Source organism: Lactuca virosa, chromosome 1 (genome assembly GCF_052849685.1).
Source record: "Lactuca virosa cultivar CGN04683 chromosome 1, Lactuca_virosa_CGN04683_v6, whole genome shotgun sequence".
Lineage (NCBI taxonomy): Eukaryota > Viridiplantae > Streptophyta > Magnoliopsida > Asterales > Asteraceae > Lactuca > Lactuca virosa.
Genome location: NC_136426.1, coordinates 34,964,932 through 34,986,155, shown reverse-complemented (window position 1 = coordinate 34,986,155; position 21,224 = coordinate 34,964,932). Strand labels below are relative to the sequence as shown.

General features: G+C 32.5%; 2 protein-coding genes and 1 pseudogene across 3 annotated transcripts; 1 reads left to right on the top strand and 2 right to left on the bottom strand.

The window, feature by feature from the left end:
* Nucleotides 1-5,125: 5,125 nt before the first annotated feature.
* On the bottom strand, nt 5,126-6,703 carry LOC145168557 (uncharacterized). The gene is made up of 2 exons (XM_079087369.1): nt 6,481-6,703; nt 5,126-6,038 (listed from the first exon to the last, which is right to left on the bottom strand). The coding sequence occupies exon 2, from the start codon at nt 6,010-6,012 to the stop codon at nt 5,311-5,313; it is 702 nt and encodes a 233-aa protein (XP_078943495.1). The 5' UTR covers nt 6,013-6,038; nt 6,481-6,703; the 3' UTR covers nt 5,126-5,310.
* A 1,135-nt stretch (nt 6,704-7,838) lies between these two features.
* LOC145112802 (putative 1-acyl-sn-glycerol-3-phosphate acyltransferase 5 pseudogene) lies at nt 7,839-9,408 on the top strand (annotated as a pseudogene). Its single transcript, XR_013710656.1, has 3 exons — nt 7,839-8,425; nt 8,544-8,674; nt 8,966-9,408. The product of XR_013710656.1 is annotated as a putative 1-acyl-sn-glycerol-3-phosphate acyltransferase 5 pseudogene (transcript).
* A 3,615-nt stretch (nt 9,409-13,023) lies between these two features.
* On the bottom strand, nt 13,024-18,365 carry LOC145168459 (metalloendopeptidase / zinc ion binding protein). Its single transcript, XM_079087289.1, has 17 exons — nt 17,840-18,365; nt 16,958-17,317; nt 16,732-16,872; nt 16,500-16,632; nt 16,305-16,418; nt 16,018-16,091; nt 15,845-15,919; nt 15,663-15,755; nt 15,496-15,556; nt 15,076-15,408; nt 14,855-14,981; nt 14,653-14,752; nt 14,464-14,533; nt 14,215-14,367; nt 14,035-14,130; nt 13,638-13,957; nt 13,024-13,539 (listed from the first exon to the last, which is right to left on the bottom strand). Exons 1-17 carry the CDS (start codon nt 17,930-17,932, stop codon nt 13,354-13,356), a joined length of 2,529 nt encoding a protein of 842 aa, XP_078943415.1. The 5' UTR covers nt 17,933-18,365; the 3' UTR covers nt 13,024-13,353.
* Nucleotides 18,366-21,224: the final 2,859 nt, after the last annotated feature.

Genomic DNA, 21,224 nt, shown 5'->3' with positions numbered 1-21,224 from the left:
AGGATACACCACAAATCAATTTAGTTGATGATTTGGCAAAAGATGATCAATCAAATTTTAACAAACGAAAAAGAACAAATGGCAAAACGAAAACAAGTCGCAAAAAAAACAAAGAAACAAGTGGCAAAGAAACATCCTCTTGTTGGGACACATTTGATAAAGTTATGATAAAAGAGGATGATGGTATCGAAAGAAGATATGGAAAATGGCATTGGTGTGAAAGGCTACTAAAGGCGGATGTGGAAAGAAACGGGACTTCTAGTTTACTCAAACACGTAGGTAGGTGTCAAAAAAACCCGGATAAGCTACAAGATCCAACTCAAACCAAATTGAATCTAAAGAAGGAGTCAAATGGGGATACTAGTGTTAAAACATGGAAACACGATGATGCAATGATCAAAAAAGCATTACTTAACCTTTTTGTGGTAGGCGAACTACCTTTCAAGTTCGTTGAAAGCGAGGCTTTTGTGGAATACACCAATGCACTTAATGCTAAGGTCGTGTTGCCATCTAGACATACAATATCCCGGAATGTTTCCAAATTTTACATAGAAGAAAGAACCAAAATGCTTCAATTTTTAAGTAACCCAAAGACCGCTATACATTTGACAACGGACACTTGGACGTCTTCTTGTCAAAGGACTACTTACATGGTGGTCACGGCTCACTTCATAGACGAGAATTGGATGATGCACAAGAGAATTATAAACTTTAGGGAGATAGATAGCCATAAGGGAGAGGATATGGGCCGAGAATTACTCGATTGTATTCGTGGATGGGGAATGAAAAATGTCATGACCATTACCTTGGACAACGCCGCTACAAACGACAAGGCAATTGACTTTTTGGTCAAAAAGTTGTCCAATCTTTACGAGGGTGGAAAGCATTTCCAAGTTAGGTGTATGGCCCACATTTTAAACCTTATCGTAAAGGATGGACTAAAATACCAAAACTATCATGTTGAGTGTATCCAAAAGGCGGTACGGTACATTAGATTGTCACCACAAAGAATAAACAAGTTTAAGAAGGCGATGAAAGATTGTGGCTTACAAACGAAGAAGTTTCTATGTGGTGACACTCCTACCCGATGGAACTCGACTTTCGAGTTATTGAAGTCCGCATATCAGTTACGAGAGGCATTTACGGAATTTGGCATAAGAGGTAATATTTATTTTTAAGTTATATTTCAGCTTTTCAGCAAGATTATTAAGATTTTGTAATCTGTGACGTTTTTTAAACACACATAACTCATTCGTTTTAAGTCGGATTGACCTCCGGTTTTTTCCAACATTTAGTTTACAGTTTGTAGATGAATTTAGACTATAATTTTGTTTATTTTGGTATTATATTCACTGAGTTACAATCATTCAAAGTAGAGCTATCAAAGCTGAAAAAATTCAGCTTTTCAGCAAGATGTTGTAATCTGTGATGTTTTTTAAACACTCATAACTCATTCGTTTTAAGTCGGATTGACCTCCGGTTTTTTCCAACATTTAGTTTACAGTTTGTAGATGAATTTAGACTATAATTGTGTTTATTTTGGTATTATATTCACTGAGTTACAATCATTCAAAGTAGAGCTATCAAAGCTGAAAAAATTCAGATTTTCAGTAAGATTTTGTAATCTGTGATGTTTTTTAAACACTCATAACTCATTCGTTTAAAGTTGGATTGACCTCCGGTTTTTTCCAACATTTAGTTTACAGTTTGTAGATGAATTTAGACTATAATTTTGTTTATTTTGGTATTATATTCACTGAGTTACAATCTTTCAAAGAGAGCTATCAAAGCTGAAATATTTGTTTGTTTAGACTATAATTTTGTTTAATTTTGTTTGTTTATGTATCTTTAACAGATAAATCATATGAAAGGGATCTCGATAGAGTACCGGAAAATTATGACTTTGAAGTTGTAACCGAAATGGTGAAATTCTTTGAAAAATTCAAAACAAAAACAGAGCTTGTTTCGGCTACATCAAAACATTTGTTAAATCTTTTTATCCGGGAAGTCTTAGATGTGGACATACATCTAAGAAAGTGGTCAACCAAACCAATGTTTCTCGATATGGTAAAAGATATGAAGACAAAATACGACAAGTATTGGGGTGCATACAACAAGATGAACGATTTTATGTACTTTGCGGTTTTACTTGATCCTACCACCAAATCACCTTTTTTGTTACATGCTTTTAAAAAAATGACCGGGTACATGGAACCGTCATTGACCCCCGCGGGCATAGACATAAAAGCACGTCAAATGGTCCTAGAGGTTGAGAATAGGATGGATAATTTATTTATGACCTACTTGGAACGATTTGACAACGGTGGATCATCTCAACAAGAAGCTAGTCAGATAGTCATTGATGTTGATGATGATAACGATTTTTTTGGTGATTTTCTTTGTACGGGAGGTAGCAACTCGGATCCAACGGATAACGAGTTACAAACTTATTTGAAAGAGAATATAGTTAATTATAAAAAGATTTCTCAATTCTCGGGTGGTGGAGAGTAAACGCGATTAGGTTCCCAACAATTGCTCGGATGGCGAAAGGTGATTACTTTTTTTTAGTCTTTCATAATTTCTTTATAAATTAATGTTGTTACAATTTAATTCTTTGTTGTTAGACATATTGGCGATACAAATCTCAAGTGTAGCGTCCGAGTCCGTGTTTAGCACATGTAGTAGAGTTGTAAGTGAGTATCGGACTAGTTTATCGACGTTGATAGTTGAAGCTTTGTTATGCACCCAAGATTGGGTGAGAAAGTCTACAAATCCGATAATTGACAACGTTGATGACATCTTGAACGATGATGATATAGCTTTGGGTAAAAAAATTACAAGCTTTGTTCTTTTTTATATACAATTATTACTTGGGAAATCTTCAGAAAAGTCCTAATATTTTCAGAAAAGTTACACTTTAGTCCCAAGATTTTTTTTTTAAACGAAAAAGTCCTGAAAACCGGCAAAAATTTGCAGTTTGACCATTTTTGACCGGTTGAAACCGGTACCAAATTAATTTGGGACTACTTAGTAAACTAACCCAAAATATTGGGACTTTTCTGTAAACAAAAAATATTAGGATTTTTCTGTAAACAAAAATATTAGTACTTTTCTACAAACAAAATCCTTATTATTATTATTATTATTATTATTAAAAATATAAATAAGAATACTATTTTGTGAACTTGTTATTATTAATATTGTTACTAATACACATAAATGCATTTAAATAAAAAAATAATATTAATGACATTGTTTAATATTTTATTAAACAAGATATTGTAATTAATACTTTTGAATTTTGATATGGGTTACCTATGTAGATGTTTGTAGTGGATTTGTTGGATTTGGAAAGTAATTCTTCTACCTTAAACAATTTTATATACAAAGTGAGAAACCCTTCTACCTTAAGCTATTTATAAACAATTTTACAAATATACAACTTCTTTTAAATTGTTAAGTATTAATATTCTGAATTGAAAACAATAATAACAAATGTGAAATGACCATATCCAAGTAAAAATATACAAGCATACATTCACGATTTCAATGCTAAAAACATCATCATCTCCTCCACCTCCACCATTAAATAATGTCATTAATATTATTTTTTCATTTAAATGCATTTATATGTATTAATAACAATATTAATAATAACAAGTTCAAAAAATAGAATTCTTATTTATATAATAATAATAATAATAATAATAGTAATAATAATAATAAGGGTTTTGTTTGTAGAAACGTCCTAATATTTTCGTTTACAGAAAAATCCTAATATTTTTTGTTTACAGCAAAGTCCCTATATTTTGGGTTAGTTTACGAAATAGTCCCAAATTAATTTGGTACCGGTTTCAACCGGTCAAAAAGGGTCAAACTGCAAATTTTTGCCGGTTTTCAGGACTTTTTCGTTCAAAAAAAAATCTTGGGAGTAAAATGTAACTTTTCCGAAAATATTGGGACTTTTCTGAAGATTCAACATTTTCATTTGTGTTTATGTAGAGATTGCACAAGCTTTAAATATGTTACATATTGATGACAATGATATGGGGAAGAGGCCAATGGAAGATTAGATTATGAGTTTATGAAGTTTGTTAGTTTGATTGATTTTAAAGTTTAAACTATGATTTTTGTTGTTACAGTAATACTTTTGTGTGTTTGTCTTAAAATTGTTAACTTTTGTTGGTGAACTTGATTTATATGTTAGTTGCTTTTATTTGGAAAATTAAGTTTGCAAGTTATAATATTATACATCAATGTAGATTAGTTATGCATGAAACGGAAACATTAATTTTGCAAGTTATAATATTATACATCAATGTAGATTACTTATACTCTATGCAGTTAAAGTTGTACCGGTCCAAACGTGTCCAAAAACCGGAAAACCCGGACCTGGACCCGGACACGGACACGACTCATCCGGTCCGGTCCATGGTCCACAATATTCTCCATAACCGGTCCGGCCCAAGAGCCGGTCCGGTCCGGTCCAAATGCTCACCCCTAGTTTCGACATAAACGGTTCGACCGCGGTTTAGGGGAAACCCAGCCGGTTCGATCCAGTCCGTATTTTTACAAAAAACCGCTCTCAATTGACCCACCTTCTACCCCGGGTCACGGTCCAACCGGTTGAACCGGCCGGGTCGACCCGGGTTTTAAAACATTGGTGGAGAGGATTGAAATGAGGACCTACCTTATATTAAGATGGTCAAAAGTCAAAGGCAAACCCAAAGACCAACCTACTTTTTTAAATTTTATTTATAATTTATATATAAAAAAAATCAAATCTATATTGAAAAAAAAATAGGACCTTTCTTATTTGTAATTTGTACTACTAGCTTATAGTCATTTCATAGTTGATTTAGGTGAATAAGTTGTAAGCATTTGAAAGATAAGAAACATGCGAATTTTCAAAAACTCATTTTTGAGTGTTTTGAAAAGCTATTTCTAAAATCACTTATCCAATTGCAAACACTTTTTTAGACTTTTTAACTTTTTAAAAAGTCAAAAGTCAATAAGCCCCTTTCATAAGCAATCTCAAACACCCCTTCAATCCCCTTTTTTAATAGGTCAAATTATTACATTAACCCTATAACAAGATAGGGGGGCATAGAAGTACACTAGTAAGTTTAATCCAAAAAACATCCTCATGATCAAACACTGCTCAAAGTACAAATAATGGTCTAAAAGCAAACCTTTACAAACAGCTACATATACCATAATCAAATAAAGAAAAAAAAAACAAATGATATACTTCTCAATTCTCATTCTGAATGGCAAATAACTATGTGACACATCATACTAAAATTTACCTCAGTTCCAAAGAAGAGCCAACAGAAAAAGAAGACCAATTATCAGAATTGGTGAAGCTGCAGAAAAACCTGTTTCATGGTGATGACCTCTCTGCTGATGGCCACCATGTGCATGATGATGATGATGATGATGATGATTGCCGCCATAGTTAAAACCATGAACACCACCACCACCACCATTTCCATACATCTGAGGACCAGTAAAAGCATGCATTTGAACATTAAAGAAAGATGGAATCAACCCACCAAATGAGAAAGTAAAATTCCCAAAACTTGCAGTCATTGCAGGCCCAAAACCACCCATTAATCCAAATCCATGTTGGGGGAATGCGTTTCTGTCTGGTGGAGGGGCGGTTTCCGGTCGCTGACCTGGCGGCCGATGTGGAATCTCGACACCTGGAACTGATTTTGATCTTGGGTCTGTTGAGTTTTTGCCTCTTCCATATAAAGGTACTAACTTTTCTTCTTGAATTAGGGCTTTACAAACTGGGCATTCTTGTGAATGTGAATGAATGTGAAGCCATTTGTAAAGGCATGGCCAGCAAAAGAGGTGACCACATAAAGTCACGATTGGATCTTGAGCTAAATCAAAGCATATGTTGCATTCAAAGTTTCCTGGATCGCCATTGTTGGAATTGTTAGGGTTTGAACAAGATGGGGATTGGGGTGACCTGTTTGGCACTTCCCCAAACCCAGCAGACATCTCTCTCAGAACAAATGCTCAATTTCCTGTAGTAATCCCACCAATTAATTATCAAACTTCAAACAAAAAGCAAGAAGAAAGCTAAACAAAATATCCTAAAAACTCATGAAATTTTAATGGTAACATAGACTTGCAGACAACCAAATCGAAGTAGCTAAACTTTTTTACATCGTCCATCCAACAATTGCAACGATAAATCAAAATCCCGCTGATTAAACTACATGAAAAAGTAAAACCCTAAAGTACAACAAGCATCAATCAAACAAAACTTGGACCTTCTAGGGTTTCAGGAGCAGAAAATTCAATCAAAAATGGTTCATTACTTAATATGAATTCGGAAAAACTAAACAAGAAGGTGAATTTATGATAAATTGGTTCGATTCGTGGAAGAAACAAGTCAACAACACAAACATCAATCAAGATCAGGAAAAGATCATAAGACTACAGAGGATCGGGGAAATAACTCACCGTATAGATCTTCGGAGAAATACAGCGACCGGCGAACGCGATGCACCCTGTAATCAATATTCGTTGCTTGAGGTGTAGAATCGGAGGAAGATTCCAAGTTGCATGCGATGATTGTTAAAGACTTCGTTCCTATTTAGCATTTTAAAATCGTTGAATCTGATAGAGTTTGGTTTGTTGAAATCTCTGGAAGATTCTTGTGTCATGCAATGTTCGCTGCAGTGCTTAGCTACTGGATCGGCCTATCTGTTTTTGGATTTGGGCTTAATCCAACTACAATTAATAAATATTCTCATTTGATTTTTAATAAATAGAGATTAATGTCATAAAATAAAAAACTGGAATAATCACACACAAAAAAAAAGGCCACGTAATTTCGGAAAGTATTGAAAATTGACTTGTTTTTTTTCGTATTTATCAATTTGAACGTTGTTTGACAAAACTAGTTGGATAACGAATAGTTGGTAGCTGAAAGTTGTAGCTTTTATTTGTTATATGAGTATTAGGTAAAAATAGTTGAAAGCTTTTAAAATATATAAAATTACATAAAATGACAAATTGTTTAAAAATGATAACTATATGAAATTATAAATATATATTTAAGGGCATGTATGTAAATTGATTCTAAAAGCTTATGAGTTTTTTCTTAAACACTATAATTATCTTTTAGATTTGGAACGTTTTATTTAAACTGAAAGTTAAAACTCCGTACTGCCAAACAAAGTTTTTTATATAAATCGAACGTTTTTTCAAAACTTAAAAGCTAGAAGATCCCAAACATTTTTTGTCAAACAATCCTTTAACTACCATTTTTTAAATCAGATATTTTGGATTAAATTAGTTTTGCTTGGGATAGATTTGTGGCGCGTCATGTAATACTTGCATTTGTGGTCTAGATGTTTTATGAGAGCTATTTTGAAAAAATAAATCAAATTGAAATAAATAAATAATACAAATAAATGAAATAAATAATACAAGGTTTTTGTAGAAAATAAAAAAGAAGTTGAGGTTTAATTCATAAAAAAACCCAACATATAGGGTATTTTATGTTATTAACTTTTTTACAAAATGAAAGAATCAAATATATGAAATAAGAGGGCATGCATATGTCTAAATTCGTATACTTCAAATATAATAGTTATTTGATTAGTGAACATACTTTAGACTTTAATAACTAATAATATTTCCAGGGTATTGTTAAGTTATGGCTTAATTGGTGTGATATGTTTCCATGCATTGCTTCTTGTTTCTTTAACAAACATCCACTAATTCTTTTGCCAATTTCAAGGAAAGCATGTATATCGTGAGTCTACTTTCATCTATTTAACAGCAAATGCACCTTTATTACATGACCAAGAGTTCCAAAAAAAATGGATGCGTGTAAGACTTCAAACTCAGACTCCGATGGTGGATTAAAGAACTACCCTTTGACTTTTCAAAGGGCCATAAGGGGTCTGGTATTCTTGGTGGTTTATCTTTCGACTGCCTTTGTATTTATAGTTTTTTTAGGCACTCCTGCCTCAGTTTTGCCCCGATTTTTCAGCATACATTATAGCAGAAAGGCATTGTCTTTCGTTTATGGGATTTGGCTATCTTTATGGCCATTCTTATTTGAAAAGATCAACAAAACTAAAGTTGTTTTCTCTGGAGAAACTGTTCCAGAAAAGGAACGTGTTCTTCTTATTGCTAACCACAAAACGGAAGTTGACTGGATGTATCTTTGGGATCTTGCCTTGAGAAAGGGATCCATAAGTTGCATCAGATATGTACTTAAAAGCAGCTTGATGAAATTACCTTTATTTGGTTGGGTATTTCATATTTTGGAATTTATTTCAGTTGAAAGAAAATGGAAAGTTGATGAAAGTAACATGCAAAAGATGTTGTCAACTTTTACAAATCATTCAGATCCATTGTGGCTTGCTGTTTTTCCCGAAGGAACTGATTTCACGTAATGCATATATATTAGATATCCTTTTTGTTTTTTTTTATTTTATTGCATAGTTTAAAGCATGTAAAGTTATATTTTATATGTATTTGAATTACTATGTTTTCTATTTGATAAACAGAGAGCAAAAATGCATAAAAAGCCAAAAATTTGCTGCTGAAAATGGGCTGCCTATTCTCAAGAATGTGTTGCTTCCTAAAACAAGAGGTTTTCATGCTTGTTTGGAAATCTTGAGGGGATCTTTGGATGCAGGTTCTACATTTTCTATTACTTTTATAAAATATCTTATAAATATCTCATAATGTCCATAATTTATATCATCAAAGCTTATTATTCATTTGGTTAGCTCTAACATATCTTCCAAATTGTGACCTTTTCCCAATTGGCAAATAAAATTTTAACCTTTCTCTTGCAAATAATATATATATATATATATATATATATATATATATATATATATATATATATATATATATATATATATATGTGTGTGTGTGTGTGTGTGTTTTCTGCTGTGTTCTCACACTCCCATTATGATTTCAGTATACGACTTGACAATAGCATACAAAAACCGGTGTCCTACCTTCTTGGACAATGTTTTTGGAATAGAACCGTCTGAAGTTCATATCCATGTGCGACGCATCCCCTTGGACGATATCCCGACTTCACAAAATGAGGCCAATGCATGGCTATTACAGTCATTTCAACTCAAAGACCAATTACTATCCGATTTCATTACACGTGGTCATTTTGAAAATGAAGGAACAGAACAAGAGCTCTCAACAATAAAATGTGTGATAAATTGCATAATAGTTATAGGGACTACTTATTTATTTACATATCTTACATTTTTCTCATCTGTTTGGTTCAAAATATACATTGGTGTAACTTGTGCATACCTTACTTTTGCTACGACTTCTGGTTTTCATCCTTCTCCGGTTATTGAATATGTGAAATTGTTTGTGTATGGAAAAAAGTTGATTTAAGGAAATTCAACAATTAAGTTTTTACATGTTGAAACTTATATATTGTTTTTGGTTGTTTAGTTGATTCGATTTTTATAGCTCTTTTTTATTGGATAGTGATTCGTACAAAATATTTTTTTTTCAGTACACAACAATTTATGTTTTATAGAGTTGTACAATACAATATTTTAAAACATGTATTGTTATGTATGGAGAAAAATTGTTGTGTACGAATCAATTTTTTTTTATTTGTGGGTTTTAAATCTTTTAAATTATAGAAATTAAATGTATTACATAAGACTTCTAATGAAATATGTAATCTTGATTTGATTAAAATTGACAGCTTATTGAGATCGAAATAGTCAAAAGAAACACATTTCGTGTTTTCGAACACAACCCACCTAGCTAGTTGGAAAGCTTTCCTCCTAATCGCCGGACTATATTATAACAAAAAAAGTCAAAGCCTTATATAAATCGTTTTTACTAGAATCATCAATGAACACTTACAAAGGAACAATTTCATTCGTAAAAAAATACAAAGATGATTTTCATCATCAAGATATCTACTATGCACACCATTTTTTGGGAATTAACTTAATACATAAAAAAAATATTGACTTTTTTATTATCACCTACAGGTCATTTTCCCATCTTTATGGACCATTTTTATATTATATTACGAATTTATCCAAACTTTAAATTTTGTTACCCAATAAAAAAAAATCTACAAGTTCGTCTAAAAATTAGTATTTGTATGAATATTTGTACAACTTTTTATATTAAAAATTATGACTTTTTACAACCTTTTTCTAACTTATTTACAATCTTTTTAAACTTTTTTACAACTTTTTTGTATATTTTTGTACAATTTTTTTTACAAACTAGACTCATAGGACCAACCAATAAAAAAATTGAAATCCATAGAATCACTCTATTATGAATATGGGCAAAAACTAGTAAGCTACTACCTCCATTTTGATGGGAGACTGAATGTGCTTAACCTATAAATATATAAAAGTTATGACTCATGTGGTAAAAGTGTGAACCCCAAAAAATATATGTATGAAACCCAAAAATTTTAAGGACCAAAACTATTGAGAATTAATCTGATTAGAGCTTATCTTTCTTATCTTCTTTTGAATAGTTTGAATAGTTTATTGTTTTATCCTTTTATCTTTTTGGTACGTTATCCCTCATGAGGCTTTGTAACTATAAATGCTTTTGATAATCAATGAATAAACAAGACATGCCAATTGTTTCAACTACAAATATAAAAAAGCATTGTGGCTAAAATATGACACCTAAAAATAACAAAAATACCACCGGTAACGGTCCAATTGCATATATATATATATATATATATATATATATATATATATATATATATATATATATATATATATATATAGAGAGAGAGAGAGAGAGAGAGAGAGATATATAGGTAGGTTCCATTGAAATTAAAAATAAAATAGAGATCTTGAAATTCAACCTCAGCCACATATTGCACATATGTCGCTCTAACCCTCTGATGTACCCATGCGGTAGGCCTGTTATAATCATAAATGATTATATAGCGCCGCTCGTTCCTTTCTCCTCTGTCACCATCCCCACCATCACAACCGCCACCGCCACCACCAATACCACCACCTCTAACACCAGTCAACACCACCGATGCCACCTCTGTCACTTATACCACTGTCACCTCTGTCACTTATACCAGTGCCACCTCTGTCATCACCACATCTTCTGCCACTAACTGTCATAATCATATATGATTATTCCGTTTGTAAATAGATATATATGTATAATCATTTATGATTAGATATATACGTATAAACATGTATAATCATATATGATTATACACCTCTATCATATAATCATTTATGATTACGCATACCCGCTGGTGAGCGGAAAATGAGAAATATGTGGCTGAGGCTGAATATCAAGATCTCTACATTTTTTTAATCTCAAGTGAACCGTCCCCTTATATATATATATATATATATATATATATATATATATATATATATATATATATATATATATATATATATATATATATATATATACACGAATGGTCCTTAAGGTTTTGTTTTTTCCCTAAAGTAATCCCTACGAAACTTTTTTCCCTTAGATGGTACCTACTATACAAACATTGCACACAAAAGGCCCCTGTGACTAACTTTGCTAACAGATTATGTTAACTTTTGTTAAATGAAAAAATATCATTTGTTTTTTGCATAAAAACAAAGGGCATTTTCGTCTTTTCACACATATTTAACAGAATCTGTTAAGAAAGTTAGTCATAAGGATCATTTGTGTTCAAGGTTTGCTCCGTAGGTACCATCTGAGGGAAAAAAGTTTCATAGAGACTATTTTAGGGAAAAAAACCAAAACTTTAAGGATCATTCTTGTAATTTGCTCTCTCTCTCTCTCTCTCTCTCTCTCTCTCTCTCTCTCTCTCTCTCTCTCTCTCTCTCTCTCTCTCTCTCTCTCTCTCTCTATATATATATATATATATATATATATATATATATATATATATATATTATCAAAACATCAATTTTTGACCAAACCATACCATATTAACAGATTTTAATAATTTAGTCTTACCCGTGATAAAATTTAATTTGTTAGTAACTTAGGGCGTGTTCGGTAAAATTAGCTGGTAGTGGGTGGCTTGTAGTGGTAGCGGATAGCTTGTAACTTGTAGCGTTTTTTTAAACTTTGGATTTGGAGCGTTTTGTTTAAACTAAACATTAGAAGCTTGTAGTGCCGAACGAGGCTTTCTGTTCAAAACGGAGTGTTTTGTCAACAGGGGCGGACGCAGGATTTTACAGTAAGGGTTGCACGGAAAAGTTAGGGGTTGCACGGTAGTATAAAAAATAAAAATTTCAAAATTTTTCGAAAAATTTTCCACTGCGGCCGGAAAAGTTAGGGGTTGCCAGTGCCACCGTGGACCACCCCTAGGTCCGCCCCTGTTTGTCAAACGCTAGAAGTTAGAAGCTCTCAAACACTCTCAGACGCTCCGTGCCGAACATGCCCTTAAAAGCGTTGAGAATAATTCATTTCTCAAAAACAATATTAACATTTTAAAAAGTTGAAAAACGTTATCTTGTTGTATATTATCTTTTTTGTAATCCTCATTATTTGTTCTTGTTCCCTCGAAATATTCTGAAAGTTCGCCAAAGTCCCTCGAGTCGAGTCTTATAATCGAACATTGTCTAAGCCTCTACTTGTTGTCATTAGCATCACGGAACTAATTGGGAAAAGAAAATCTCAAAAATACACAAAAATATGAAGGCTTTTTAACAAAATAACCATCCTCATTCTCTTAATTCTTTAAACAAAAAAACTATGTAATTTTGTAATGAGCCCACTACAAAATGAATTTTTTAATTGTCTACAAAGAAAAACTTCAAAAAAAAAAGTAGATAAAAATTCATATTTTTAAAATACATCAATAATTTCACAATATATGTATTTTTTTCAAACTTCTTAAGAGAAAATTAAGATTTTTTTATTGAGTTTAAAAGGTGGTTACCTGTTAAGAGCCTCCACCTATTTTGGTTATTTTGTCGACGTTATTTGCTCTAAACATATATAAATAAACTAAGTAATAACCAACATAAACACTAGTCAACAAATCTTCATAACCTTGCATTTCTTTTTTATCTTTCCTTTTAATCCATACATTCCTCTTCTTCCAAAAGGATTTCATCAATAAAAAGGACCCCCACCCCAAAAAATCCAAATAATTCTTGGGTTAGAGAAAAAAAAAAGAAAAAACAAACCCCTAAATCTAAAGCCATCAACACTTCGTGCCATGACATTTCCCTACAATTATACAGTTAAAAGTAAACCTCCCGAAAACACAATTAACCTCGGGTTAAAAAAAACTGCCTATGATTTACAAAAGATCCCTCCCTAAAAGGAATCAATATCATTAACACAAAAGATTTTACTTCAAAACCATGATTCCATTTCTTCACCCCAACCCGTACACAATCCTTCACCTTCACCTTCATCACTAAAAAGGGTTTGATCCGAGCAATCCAACGATGCCCCACACGCCAAATTATACGCTTGGCATGCCGAATGACACACTCTCAATCTGTTGTCACCGTCTTTTTCACATTTCTGTATTGATATCTGTAAATGCAGAAAGAACGACTTAATATAGAAACCCAGGGAAACAAGTCTTAAGTCCTAACATTTTCACAAATTGTCTATAAGAAAAACAGGCTTACCCAACAAGCTAATCTTTTAGCAGCTTTATCGCAGTTTCTCCCTCGAAAAATATTAAGAATTTTTCTAGCACCAGTTGGATACAAGCGGTGATAATTTGGCATCACCACCACTTCTTCAAGCTGCTGCAATATGCTGGATTCACTTGGTGCACAATGTTGCCCTTCTGCATCATTTATCAACACATCTTTACAAATCGACAGACTTTCTAGAACCTTTGAAGTGTTTCTACATGTGTAACCCGCGTAATCGGAACATCGGAATTCGCAAACACCGTTGTCACACACCCCACCATGAAGACTACATTGTTCGTCACAAACAGCTGCATAATAAAGTCCAAAACTTTCATTTTAAGTCCCTCAACTTTAAAATGTTCAAAACAATTGAACTGAAACTCACCTGTTGAGCAATCGATCCCCGTGTATCCGTTTTTGCATTCGCAAATACCGTTTTTCAGGCACTTCCCGTTTCCACTACAATTGGTTGGGCAGGATCCTGAAAAAATACATTTGTTTTATATAAAGAAATAAAAATTAAAAAAAAAATTAAAAAGTTTGAAAAGGGAAAATAAAATGTTACGTTTGCTACAATCATGGCCATTGAACCCGATAAAACAGTGACATTTTCCATCAATGCAGTCACCATTGGAGTTACATGAATTCGGGCACTGCCCGGATGTCAAAATAGGGTTTATGCTACAGAGTTCATGATATGCCGGGCAGATAAGTTCACCTACAAAAAAAATACACTATTGTGTTAAATAAACAGTCTAAATCACAGAAAAATAATGTCAATAATCATTATATTATGAATAACAAACAAAATTACCATTAAAACCAGGAAACTGAATGGGTCCACCAGCTTCAGGACAAGTTCTCCAAATGCCATCAACAGCAACCTGAAAACAGATATTGATTTATGAATTATAATAGGAGAAACTTATTTAACATATTGTTTATTCTTTAAGCATCATTTATCCAGAAAAAATAAAAGATTTTTAAGTTATTCTTTGAGCACCTCTAATGTGTTATTTGTACATCTTCGTTGATAACAACCGTTTCCTTGTGTCATAGAGCCTCTTACAAATCCGTTTCTCACTAACGAAGAGGCCATACACCTTCACAAAATAGAAATTAAATTATAATCATAAATTTTTCCTTATTAAAACTTTATAATTCAAAAAAATTCTACCCAATTATTATTATTATATAACCCTCACCTCGAGTTACTTCCACGCACTTCACCCAACATTCTATCAGGCTCCCTTGCACTATTAGTGTCTATACACGAACCATCAGAATAAGCTACAAAATAAGTGCAATAATCAGCCAATGACGACTGCCCACCTGTCATCAATAATCACCAAGTCAAAAAAAGTCAAAATCTATTTCAACTTTATAAAAAGTATAAACACTTGTTATGATACTCATTTTTACTCACCTTTGTTAGGTTGAGGAAAATAACGGGCCCATAGAGGAAGATCACCACTATAATTTACAATTGGGCAATAACCCTCGGCTTCACGGTTATATGTACACCCTGTTAACTGTGTTGTGTTGCAATGGTAGGGCCCGTTCCATAGGTTACAAGGGGCAGTTAAAAACTCGGTCCCTTGGTTATGTCCCCAATCAAGATGATCTGCCATGCTGTAATTTGCTTCATACCAACCACTGTCTTCTAATAAAGCCAATGTCATTTTTGAAACTACTGATCTTGTATCAACTGAACCAGTCATGATCTCGTTCATCAGAAGTCTCTTTTCCCAATGAGATCCTGATTCAGACAAAAAGTTAGGGAAATCAGAAATGATGTTTCTTTTTGAGTTAATGAGCTTATTGGGTTAAGCACTTATTGAGATACCTGAAGTTCCACGGCCTCCACCATCTTCTAACTCAAGTCCGGTGAAATTCTCGGAGAATGCCTGCCAACAAAAGTTTTTTTATATAGTTCATTCATTTGACTTATTTTATCAAAAAAATAGAATATTTCTACAAAAGTAAAAGAAGGGGGAAATGTATGAAATGTACCCCGTAATGATAGCGTGAATGCATGACAACGCGTGGGAGCACGACACGTGTCACTGTCCTTCCAAGTTTTTCATCCGTTACAGTTTCGGTTACCTTAAAATATTTTGAACAAGAAAACCAATGATTAATTTACATGTTTCGGATTTTAAAAATATAAAAAGTTTTGGAATTTAACAATTCACCTGAGTTCGCCTCCTTTTTCTCTCGTCTCTAAAATGTGTAAAGGCGTGAGGGTCGAATCCAAGGACATGCATCACCTGCAAATCCAAACTTATCAGAAACACTTTTTATAAAAAGCTCGCATCTTTTTAAATTTTTTTTAACAAAAAAAGAAAAATAAAAAAACCACACTCACTTCATGTATGAGTGTAGCGGAAAGTAGTGTTTCTGCTTCTGCAGTCAAATGGCGAGGGGCAACATTCACATGCCCTGTTCAAACAGACTTAATCTGGTAAGCTATATATGGTTGTTTCTTTTTTACTTAATACAGAAAGAACAAAGGAGACTCTTTACCGGGTTATAACTTTATATGTTTTTTCACTCTCATTTACTTTTTCCTTCCATTTCCCAAAGTTTTTTTTTTGTCTTTTTCTCAAGTATACTTTTTTAAACATCATTTATCCAGAAAACACTTTATATTACCTGCAATTGCACGACCCCATTGATCGCGTTCACATGCTACGGCCCATGCCAGTGTATTGCCAGATGTCGGTCTTGTGGTCACCAAAAGAACTAAATCAGCATCCGCAACACCCTCTGTAAAGATTTTAAAAAAAATGTCATCTTTTTAAATCATGAAAAAGATTGGTCAAATATGAAACTTTGACCAAGTTTTACCTTCAACATATTCACGAGGGAGTTGAACACCACCATCTTGACCACATGCAGAGTAGCCACTTAAACGCAAGTTTCCTCTTACAGGCTCAACAGCTAAAGCTCTTCTAAACCAATCTGCTGTCTGCCCTAAAGCCTGATCAACATGAAATATGAAAAAGACGATTATACCCTTGACATAATAACATACATATAACACAAAACCCAAGAATTAAAATGTGAATTTGAAAAATACCCTTCGAAGGCGATGCCTTTTATCCTCCCCTGCTATATCATCTGAAGTGCAATTATACCAGCAATCTCCATAAATTGGTGGATCATTTTGAGGATTACAAGAGGGTGTACCCAAATTAGAAGCTGCAGGGGGTTCACCTAACTGAAAGAAAAAAATAAATAATCAAGAAATTTATATTAAAAAAAAAAGTGAATAAATTTCAAGATTTTTGTTTGATTAAACTCACTTTCACTATATCCCCAACTTTCCTGCAGTCTCTAGCAGGTGAGTGACCCACAGCATCATAGTTTAAATAAATTCGGATAGGTTGCTTTGCATTCTTGGGCAAACTTGAAAGTTTTTGAATTTCCAATAATGCCCTTCCTGTGTGGTGAAGAGGTTCTGAGGTATCAGGAGCTTGATAAACCTGTGGAGTTACTGAATAAACTTTGTTTCCTGGTTTCTTTCTTCTTTGTTCAATTATTTCATCATGAATACAAGAATGTGATGCAACATTTTCAGCACCCTTTTCTGGCTCTCTCCACTGCAATTCTTTATCGTTGTATTTTGCTTGAATGATGTCCAAAAATACCAGGAGTAATAGAATCTGAAATGTACAACAAAAAATAGATCAATTATTGTAGCTTAAAGAAACATAAAAAGGATGTGAAGTACGAAATTTGGATTTTCTAAAACTGTAAATTTTCTATTTTTTGATTAGATACACACCCAGATCTCTAAAGCGTACAACGATGATAGCCCATCATGAATTCACTTGAAGCGTCTTAAGTTTAAATTCTAATATCCAAAAAGGGACTGGATTTAGCAAACCCTAATTTTCGTTTATAAAGAAGTAGTCGTACAATCATAAGAAAGATTAAATTGAAACAGTAAAAGAGTATATTACAGACAAAATAGTAATTAAAGACCATGAAAGCTTCGATTTTTTTAACCAAAAATTGCTGAGGTGAGAGAGGGCGTGAACAGTTCCATTGAAGATTTTGAAAGCTTCAATCTTTCACATACAAAAAAATTGGATAAATAAATAGAACCCTAGAATTTCCACTGATAACAGTACTGAAAAGACAAATTAACTCTAAAAGACGAAAAAACATGATTGAGATTTTACCTGTAGAAGTAATAGCTCAGTCCAACATTTTCGTCTGGAAAAAACAGCACATCTACTATTACCATTACTCCTACAACGAATCTTGAACTCCATTAAACGTGTTGAATCTTCTCCGGCGAAGTAACCGGCACCATCAAATCGCAGCTAACAATGATTCCCAGATCGGCGACCCCACCGTTAATAAAACTCCCAATCTTTCTCGCATTATTCTCGAAAAAACAAAATGGGTTTCGGATATGAACTGCTCTTATGATTTAGACAACATAACAAACTCGAAATACCATATTACACAACGACTGAATGGCGTTAAATTCGCGGAGCTGTAAAAAGTGGACTAATTCTTGTTTCTTCTTCGGTCGCCGGCTTGTAGAAACAATCGATTTTGGACCAAATCAAACAGTGTCTTCGTAATTAAGGAGTTAATGTTGTTCTTTATAAAGGGCAGCTGTGTGTTGGGTTTTCGATGAGAGAGAGGAGTGTAGGATTCTTTAAGGAGGAGGAAGAAATGGAGATGATGGTAAAAGGCGAGTGGGTGTGGGTGTGGGTGGAGCAGATTTTTTTTTTCTTTTTTCTTTTTAATAAATTTATTTCGTCATGATTATATGTGTATAAATTATTAATTTATTATCAAATTGGCTGAAGTAATCCAACACGGTTTGTATATATATTTGTTGTATTTGTACATTAAAGTGTCATTACGCGTGATCTTATCTATGTAGATCCTACAAAATATTTGTTATCCTATGTTTTTGAATAGTTCTTTTGGAAAAGATATCTATAAAAAGTATTTAATATAGAATCTTAATTTAGATTACAATTTATGTTGTTTAAGAGAAAATTACTCTTTCAAAACAAAATGTATCCTTTTAATAATTAAGATGAAAATACACATTTATTTTGTAATTATGAGCATTGTGATTTTGAAATGCCTCAATTATAGTCTTCCGGTTCTAAATGTTACGCTGCTCACATGTTTCATATTATTTCGTAATTTGGTATTCAAATCTTTTATGGGTTTTGAAAGGTCGATAGAACAATTTTTCGAGCAAATGACATCAAATCAAGTTTATGATTATTTTGAACTTGAATGTTGAGTTTTTTTCTTTCTTAGGTTTGTTTGAGCATTTCACAATCATCAAATCTATGATAGTCGATGAACGTATACTCCGCAATGTGTATGTCATTATTTTGGTTGATTTGTTTACAAAACGTTAGAACATGCTATATATAGTTTTTGAATCTTTGATAATCGGTGAACATAGATTCTGCAATGCATATGTCATTATTTTGGTTGATTTGTTTACACAATGATAGAACATGATATATATGTTATATATAGTGGGTATGTAAAATCAAATGTGTTTTGGGTTTTTCATTCGGAGGTATATGAATTTCAATTTTTGGAAATTTCAATATATTTTTAGACTAACTGTGAGACACGTATATTATACGGATTGATTAAAACAGAATATATATTATACGGGTTGATTAAAACAAAATGTTAAATACGAAGAAGTAACGGAAAGTTTATTTGTATTTGAAATTTGAAATAAGTGAAAGTTATGATGAAAAAAAATTTTAAAAAATAAACATGCGAAAAATAAATAAATTAAAATTACGTGTTTAGTTGTCATACCCGTGTAACAGATTAATTATAACAAAATGTTAAAATATGAAGGTTTAAACTGTAATTTATTAGAAATTTGCATAAAAGCAACTTTATGAATAGATATACTCGTTAATACATCTTAGTTACCGTCGCACAACGAATTAGAAATTAAAACTGAAAATTGAAATTTGAAATTTGAAATTAATATATTCATTATGGTATCTTTAATTTATGGAAACTAAATTAAAGATATATTGGAAAATGAAAAATAAAGTAAATGACAAGTGGAAAATAAATATCCCTAAATTACTACAAATTGATATTTGACAAATTGAAGGAAAGAATGACATGTAGTAATTGTATTCTTATTTATTAGGAAGGACTTATAGCATTATTTCATTTTATATTAGTATTTATAAAACGATAAAGCATGTCATGTGTAGTGGATATATGAAATAGAATTTGTTTTATGTTTTAGATTTATTTTGTAATTGTTGATTATTTCACTATAGATACTTGTCTATTTCGCAATGCATATATTCATAGTTAGATCAATTTTGTTCGACATTAGTACATGTGGTATATAGGTTAAAACTCTTTGGTTTAAGGTTCATTAAAGGTGTTTCGCAATATGTGAATCTTTCTCGATCCCTGGATGTCAATTTCGTAATACATGATTTTTTTGTATATGTTTAGATTTTAATTGTAACGTCGATTTTCCGAATAATATTTTTATTTTTAAATTAGAATAAACACTCATTTTCATATAGGTATATTCAAGACAAAATCATTTGTTCATAAACCATAATAAAAAATCAGAGTTATAAAGATAAGTATCGCGAAATCTCAAATCATAAAATTGATGATGTGTGTACAGTCACGCTTTCGCCTTCTCACGATCTGATGAAGTACTTGAAAAACTTTTAATCCAAAACTGTAAGCACAAAGTTTAGTGAGTTCCCAAAAATATCATATACAACAATATACATACATGTAATATCCCCAATTTCACGGCCAGAAAAGACCGATTTGTTTATGCTTTTATTTAAAAATCATAGTATCTTTTTGAAGAATAATATTGCGGAATTTGTTCCCAAAATATGATAAAGATATTATAAAAGCATTTCTGAAGAAATGTATTTTAATTATATTAAAAACGTTGGGATGTCATCGTCAATACAATACATAAGCATAAACGGAAATAACATAGGCCTTACAACATCTAATATTCTAATGGACTATAATCCATAGATCTTTCATCCGATCATCACACGTGTGCTCTTATGTCACTACCTGTAATACAAGAAACTGAGTGGGTCAGGCATGGGAGTCTGGTGAGCACATAGGGTTTTCAACCCACAATAATTAAGTTCTTTAATTTCATCAAATCATTCAACCCGATTACCCGTTCCCGTTATCCTCACTTTTTTGTCCCTAAAAGGGACCTATCCTAAGGATTATCATCGGGATAGACAATACTGCTTAGGGAATTCCTCAGCAATATATGCCAGTAAGGCAACCATGAGAGGGATGGAGTACACCTGGTGAACACGTCGTTCACAAACACCTACATGTTGCGAGTCTGCCAGCATTCTACTAGACTGTCTAGAATAGTCTGTGGTCGTCATCTATACTCCGCTAGATGACTGGATCAGTTTTAACATTGAGGCCTTTCATCATTTTATTTCATCTACCCATCTTTACCCATCATATTTATAGGTATAAAATACATATACAGTTTAAATCAAGTAAAACATGTATAAATTGTTCATCCAA

What these genes read in the sequence shown, in the direction of transcription:
- LOC145168459 (XM_079087289.1), bottom strand. Translation starts at nt 17,932, where the DNA reads ATGGAGTTCAAGATTCGTTGTAGGAGTAATGGTAATAGTAGATGTGCT. An exon ending in GTACAAATAACACATTAGAG is followed by an intron (nt 14,534 to 14,652) that starts GTGCTCAAAGAA and finishes ATCTGTTTTCAG; the next exon opens with GTTGCTGTTGATGGCATTTG. An exon ending in GGGGATCGATTGCTCAACAG is followed by an intron (nt 13,958 to 14,034) that starts GTGAGTTTCAGT and finishes TTTATTATGCAG; the next exon opens with CTGTTTGTGACGAACAATGT.
- LOC145168557 (XM_079087369.1), bottom strand. Translation starts at nt 6,012, where the DNA reads ATGTCTGCTGGGTTTGGGGAAGTGCCAAACAGGTCACCCCAATCCCCA.